General features: G+C 38.7%; 1 protein-coding gene across 1 annotated transcript; it reads right to left on the reverse strand.

The window, feature by feature from the left end:
- Window positions 1–780: 780 nt before the first annotated feature.
- On the reverse strand, window positions 781–6,600 carry MRPL15 (mitochondrial ribosomal protein L15). Its single transcript, XM_036068671.2, has 5 exons — window positions 6,410–6,600; window positions 5,243–5,397; window positions 4,484–4,649; window positions 1,764–1,887; window positions 781–1,308 (listed from the first exon to the last, which is right to left on the reverse strand). The coding sequence occupies exons 1-5, from the start codon at window positions 6,515–6,517 to the stop codon at window positions 971–973; spliced, it is 891 nt and encodes a 296-aa protein (XP_035924564.1). The 5' UTR covers window positions 6,518–6,600; the 3' UTR covers window positions 781–970.
- Window positions 6,601–7,285: the final 685 nt, after the last annotated feature.

The raw sequence follows: 7,285 nt of genomic DNA on the forward strand, positions 1-7,285 counted from the left end.
TTTTACATTAACTGAGTTAAAGTTTCCCATTACCAGTTGTTTTTATGGCTTATATAATCACTGAACAATTTTTCAAAAATCATTTAAAATGACTGAAAAACAAAGGTCTCCAATATCTATGAAATAAGTAAAATATCAGAATTAGAACACTTCTTCAAGAAGATGGTTAATGGCTTAATTATCATTGTCTACTCTTATCAGATGAGTTGAGAAAATGAATTCACTTGGAATTTTTGCTTGTTTTTCTAGTAAATACTGTACTACTTATTTACTGTATTGAAACCTTAAGCTCAAACCCCACATCTTAATAATCCAGAGTTGAAGGCTTTCCACCTTGACACTGGATAGCAGAGCTTCCTGAGGCTATTAAGATGGGCCACCATTAGTAACTGCTTTAACCTTGACTGAGCAGGCTTAGCAATCAATCCCATTCCAGGGACGCTTGGGTGGCTCAGTCAGTTAAGCATCTGCCTTCAGCTCAGGTCATGATCTCAGGGTCCTGGGATCGAGCCCCACATCGGGCTCCCTGCTCAGCGGCCAGTCTGCTTCTCCCTCTCCCTCTGTGATCTCTTTTGCTCTCATTCTAATAAATAAATATCTTTAAAAAAAAGTCAATTCCATTCCACCTGCATATTCATTCTGATTTGCAACAATGATAACACAAGACCTGGACAAGAAGATCATGAGAAAACGAACAAGAAATACCCTAAAAGTTACCATCTTCCTCTGGCAGAAAACCAGGGAGTCTGTTTCTTTGAGAAAAAACCCGCACAGATTCAGTTCCCCTATGCAGCCCTTGCTTATTCCATTTTTTATTTCAATTTTAGATAAAAATGGATATAGGGCTACATGGAAAATTAACATCAACATCTAGAGAATCACAAATCAAGACAAGATGATGAGAAATAAGCATGTTTCAGTCTGTTTTCTTCCAGAACTCTTTTACAACTCTGCTTTCCTGGAAGGGAATTCATGAGCTATAATACTTGATGAGATTTTCATCTGTAGGTTTGAGGATTTTCTTATCTGCCATATTCACCACCCATCCAGGGGCAAGACCAAAGAAAATCTGCCTTGGATCCTTTCGAGTACTAAGCATTTTGAAGAGTTCATCTTTAGTGATATCAGGTAAAATATAGCCATACTTCTTGGCAAGCTCAAGTCTTGCTTCAGGAAATTTGGCAGGATCGGCCAGGTAACCACGATTCTTTGCATCAGTATAATACGGTACCAGTGCTTCAGGCGGAAGCATTCGTTTTGGAATGGGTTGTCCACGCAGAAAGAATGGAACGGGTTTACACAGAATTTCTGAAAAAATTTTAAATAAAAAAGAGAGATACAAATAATAGCTATATACATGATTTTCTTTTAATTAATAATTTTTAAATACTCCCAAGCTGAGCACTTCAATCCAAGAACTTTTTTTTATTAAATATATTTATCTTAAGTAAGCAAATGGATACACTTCATTTTCAAAAATTTGCATCTTGAAAATCCAAGTTATCCCTGGGTTACCAATAATTAGTGAATTTCTAAACATAGGTAACATCATATGTAAGCCCCATGTTTAAAAACAAAAAACCTTCTTATACATACTGACTGAGGTATATTACAAGAGGTCACACCACTAACAGGAAGCCCTAAAACAGAAAACTGACGCGTCCAAACTGCCAAGTCAGAGAGCTAGGAGGACTTTTAAAATCCTCATATGGCAGCCAGTAGGAGACAAAGAGGGAAAAGAAAGGGACTGCAGGACATCTTACCTAGACTTCTTGGGTCATAGAAGGCCGTAGTAACAACACCACCGTTTTTTTCAATTGCAGCAATGGCTAGTTCTGAAGCCAACTGTACTTCAATATTAACTTTTGCCTTAAAGGTGTCAGCACCCTGTAATAGGTCAAAGCAAAGCCCGTTTGTAGATAGCTTGGCTAAAAGTAGTCATGGCAAGCTTCCTTTTTACATTGTATTTTCTCCTCCAAAATGCTTATAATGCAACAGTAATTCCAACTCTAAATACCTCTGCATTGAGGTCCTATCAAACAACATGCAATTTTTTTTATGCTTTTAGGCCACTTTGTTTTACCAATTTTATTCTCTGTAAGCAGGGATGACTACATTTTCATTTTATATATTTATTAAACAGCAATATAAGCATCCATCCCCAATACTTCATTAATAGACTGTTTAATCCTCCTAACAACCCTATGACAAAATTACTGCTATGCCAACTTCATAGATGGGGACACCAAAGCACAGAGAAGTTAAGTAACTTGTCAAGATCACACAGCTAGGATTTTTTTTTTAAGATTTATTTATTTATTTTAAAGAGAGAGTCTTGAGCAGACTCTGTACTGAGAGCCAAGCCCCACACAGGGCTCAATCCCACGACCCCAAGACCAGGAGGACCCAAGCCAAAACCAAGAGTCAGGAGGCTTAACAGACTGCACCACCCAGGTGCCCCTCACACAGCTAGGATTCTAACCCAGGGAGTCTAGTCACAGCACCTGTGTTCTTAAACACAACATTCTGCCATATTGAGATGGAAAAAAACTTATCTTCCTTATCCTTAAGTTAGCAAAAGACCAAGAGATTGTTAACAAGGGAACAAATGTGCTGGAACCTTCGGGAGAACAAAATATCTGACAACAGGGGCACCTGGCTGGCTCAGTCGGTAGAGCATGTGATTCTTGATCTTGGGGTTGTAAGTTCGAGCCCTGTTTTGGGTATAGGGATTACTTAAAAATAAAATGTTTTAAAAAAAAAATCTGACCTTGGAGGGATCAGCCCACTCTAGGAAAAAAGGCAGAAGAGCACAACAGAGGTTCACTTTACATTTACTATTGATTTTATTACAGCCTCTAAAAGGACAAAAATATAAGTCTACTCTTCCCTAGTATAGTCAATACTAAAAAATGTAGAACTGAACTTTCTAAAGTTCTGTTTTTGGTCACTTTTATTAGGATGTACTACATTTTACTCTTATTTCAAAACAGATTCTGAATTAAAAGATGCTGGTATTACCATTCTTTTTGTAGTGATAGAATTTTTCTGCTATTTTGGTGTGGTTGAAACAAGCTGGCTCCTAATCAAGTTCCTTTTATTAAGTTTTCATGTATTTCAAAAATATTCCATCAATTCTAAGACACATTTTCTCACATTTTTTCGATCTATGAAACTGGTCTACATTTTTATAATCAATGGCAACTTTGACTCAATAAGGTCTTGCCATATTATTTGTGAATTTTAATTACTATTCCAGATTGCCCAACTATTTCCCTATTCTTGGGCAGTAGAGTTAGTTCCAGCATTTTCAGTATTATAAATAGCATTTTTAGGAATGTCTTTGTATCAGATAGGTTTCTTTTATTTTATTATTCCTTAAAAACATATATTCCAAAATTGGTAATTTTGTGCTGAAGGATTAAAACAGTCTTACTACCCATTACTTATTACAAATCTGAAATCCAGAAAAGGTCAACCAATTTACAGAGCTACAAATGATGTGTAACTAACTGTACTTACTCAACTGTTGCCCTGGTGTAGTTTTCAGGATTATTTTCCTTGTTTAATATAGACATATGCCTGAAAACTGTTGGAATGTGCCATTTATTGGCTGATAAAGTCAAAGATTTTTCCATATTAATTTACATGTGTATTCCCTTATATACCCAGAATAGAATACTGAGACTTGAAAGTGTATTTTGTATTCTCTTTCCAAATCATTTTATTTGGAAAACTTTTATCCATGAGGTTCACTTTTTTAAAGGAAACTAAAAGGTTTTTCCATAAACACATGCTTCCCTCTAGTGGACACTAAGTTACTTACATAGCTGTATTACTGACAAGAAACAAAAGTATTAATGAACAAGTTTAATTGTTGATGAAACTCTTGGCCAATTTCTATAAATAGAAAACTTTGCTGCAACTGGAATTGGATTTGATTCATTCCTTTTCTCCATAACTAATTATCATGAGCCAATACTTCCAACACTGAAAATATAGCAATGAACCAAAGTACTTGTCCTCAAAGAACTTACATTATAGTGAAGGAGAGAGTGAAAAAATAAATGCACTACTTGGTAATAAAGGTCAGGTGTTCATATATTCAAAGAAAAATACTTTGGGCAGGTTAAAGCAGACAGGAGTATGACTGTTGGTGGGGCGGGGGGGCGGTGAGTATTCTTTTATAAAAGGATGTCAAAAAAGATCTTCCTGATAAGACATTGGAGCAGAGTATCAAAGGGAGTGAGGGAGCAAGATGAATGGATACACTGAAGACCACCCCAGAACCAGGATACAAAGGCCCCTCAATACAGCATGCCAACTTCCTCAAACTACAACTGACTATAACACAATTAATCGCCACTATGTAATAGTTATATGACAACTCAAAAGAAATAAAAATTACAAAGGCAGAGTGTTGATTATATGGAATTCAGATATAGCCTTCTATGTAACACTAAAAAATGTAGTCCAGACTTACCTCCTCTACCAGCTGGACACCATAATCCCTTTTAAGTGGCTGGATGGTCACACCTCTTCCATTGACCAGCTGAGTTAAGTCAATAGGTTGAGTAGGATCCACTCGACCCAAATCAATAAGATACTGCAATCTATTGAGACTCAAAGGCTGATACTGGCGTCTGAAGCTACAAAACAAAGTAATAATTGGAAAACTCAGTCAAGCTTATCTTCCTGTAAATTCTTCAAATCAACTCAAAGCTCTGTCCTGTATTTTCCTCCATCAATTTAGGTGACTTAACAAAATAAAACTCTCCTGAGTACAACAGAAACATAATATTGCTTGACTTTTGCTAATGAAACAAAACTAGTACTTCATTTCATTAAAATAATTTGCCTCTCTAAGCATTTACTTCACTCACTTAAACAAATATGTCAAAAATGTAACCCTTTATTTAAATGATGCATTAATGGAGCTCAAAGTAACAAGATAGTTTTCCTTTACTAAGTGACTATAATTGTCCAGATTTTCATATATATTATTGCTCAGCCTCTAACCAACCATAAGAGCAGGCATTATTATCTCCATTTGCAGGTATGAATACAAAGTCTGGGCTTTTTTCCCTACTAATCCAGCCTAAATTTCATTACCAAAAATGTTTCAGAGAAGCAGCAACAAAAGTTTGCTTCAGAGTGAATTCAAATTTCTACCACGCTACTTTTTTAGGTGACTGTCAGTGAAAATTAGAGATTTTTACTTTAGAAAGCAAAGCAACCTTACCTATGACCTTCATTAAACCCGTATTTTGGGATTCGAATGTAAAATGGAGTCTGGCCTCCCTCAAAGCCCAGTCTGGGCCGGGTTCCTCTCTGACGCTCTCCTTTATGGCCTCGGCCACATTTTCTACCTCTTCTCCGACCTCTTCGCCGTCTTTCCTAGGACAGAAGAGAGTTTTATGATCTGCAGGTGCATTTTTTTTAAATTATATTTCATCTTTTCGCTGTATATTTTTTGTGATGCCATTCATTTATCCAACCAACCAGTACTGGCTAACACTGCTATATGTCAAGCACTGTTCTAGTTGCTCTAACCCCCAAACACTCTTCAATTAGCATCTTTGCTTCTGAAGATGTAGTGAATTCTTCTAACTGTGAAGTCCAAGCTGTGTTTCAAAGACAAAGTGGATTCTGTGATGGACTGGAATTGAAAGAAAATCCTAGAATCAAACATCCCCAACAAACAAGGTTTATACCATATTCCGGAACATTTATTTTGGAATTGTAAATACATTAGCGTTATGCATTAATTTGTAAAGACATTTACAAATTTGTAAATACATTAATTTGTAAAGAAAGTATTTTTCTTAAATTAACTTCCTCTCACTTCTTGAAAACAAGGAACTGATTTCTTAAAATGACAGTATATCCCCGTGCCTGGCTGGTTCAGTGGGCCAAGTAAGCGACTCCTGATCTCAGGGTTGTAAATTAGAGCCCCCACAATGGGTGTAGAGATTACTTAAAAATAAAATCTTTCAAAAATTAGATAAATAAGTAATATGACAGTATATCAACAGCTTTTCTAGCTGTATTCAGTGATTTGCAGAGGAGACATCTATCATAATCAATTAAAATCTTTCCCACGAAAATAAAAATACTGAGAAAGTGCTTCATTTTAAATACAATTTTCATTGAGACTATCATTTTGTAGTTTCTGTGACTTCACTCCTCCGCCCTAACATAATTATGCTTTAAAATATAAAACTTACTAAGAATCGGGACCATATGGGAAGACTCTCCTCCGTGCAGTTAAGGAGAACAAGGGCTCGGCAACCCTAGTTCATCCCAACACCCTTCTGGAAAAAGGTGTCCCCGAAAACGACGGGGCGTGAATGGCCGCTTCCATCGCCCCATCCCCCAGCGTTTCCCCGCACCGCCACCAGCTATTTACCAGTTTCCTGGAGCCTGGATTCGGCTTTAGGTTGGCCAAGCTCACACGGGGCAGGGCCCGGAGCAGGTCCAGAGCCCTTGCCCCACCGCCCTGCACGGGACCGGTCATTACCCGCAGAGCCAAGACCCTCCAAGGGCGCCGGGAGTGGCCTCAGAGCCCACGTGGTCTCGCGGCGCTGCTTTACGGCCGCGGCACCGGCCCTGTCGTACCGCAGGAACTGCTGAACTTTCTGTCGCGGGGCGCGCTTGTGTCCGGGAGTAACCCGATAGCGTCGGAAATTTTTCTACATTGTTGTCTCGGTGTAGCTCAACATTTTTCTCTTGTTTTTAGTTCACTGGGGATGTGAGCATAGTTAGAGGTCGTGCGTTGACCCCGTCTCTGAACGTACAACGTTTTCTCCCGCTTCGTGAAAGCACGCATTGGGAAAACGCTGTGCGGTAGGGAATCTGAGTCAGTGTTTGGCCTGACATGTTTTGTCCTGAGGTCTTGCAGTCCTTATGAGGTAGTGTGTTCTCTGAGCATATGATGAAGCATAATGAATAAAATAACGTGAGCGCTAAACCATTTGTTTTAAGCTTCGTTTAATTACACGCCATGAGATACGAAAATAATACCCAGGGTCCAGCTTTTTAAATGCCTGGCTGGGGGCGCCTGGGTGGCTCTGTAGGTGGAGCACGGGACTGGTGGTTTTGGCTCAGGTCACGAAATCCGGGTCCTGGGGTGAGCACCGCCCCCCACCCCACCTTGGGCTCCGTGCTTAGCGGGGTGTCTGCTTGATTTTCTCTCTCCCTCTGCCCCTTCCCCCGCTTGAGCGCGAGTCCTCTCTCTCTTGAATAAATAAATCTTTAAAAAAAGAAAATGCCTGGCTAATACCAA

Source organism: Halichoerus grypus, chromosome 5 (genome assembly GCF_964656455.1).
Source record: "Halichoerus grypus chromosome 5, mHalGry1.hap1.1, whole genome shotgun sequence".
NCBI classification, from domain to species: Eukaryota; Metazoa; Chordata; class Mammalia; order Carnivora; family Phocidae; genus Halichoerus; species Halichoerus grypus.

What these genes read in the sequence shown, in the direction of transcription:
- MRPL15 (XM_036068671.2), bottom strand. Translation starts at nt 6,517, where the DNA reads ATGACCGGTCCCGTGCAGGGCGGTGGGGCAAGGGCTCTGGACCTGCTC. An exon ending in ATCCAGGCTCCAGGAAACTG is followed by an intron (nt 5,398 to 6,409) that starts GTAAATAGCTGG and finishes CTTCTGTCCTAG; the next exon opens with GAAAGACGGCGAAGAGGTCG. An exon ending in GGGTTTAATGAAGGTCATAG is followed by an intron (nt 4,650 to 5,242) that starts GTAAGGTTGCTT and finishes TTTGTTTTGTAG; the next exon opens with CTTCAGACGCCAGTATCAGC.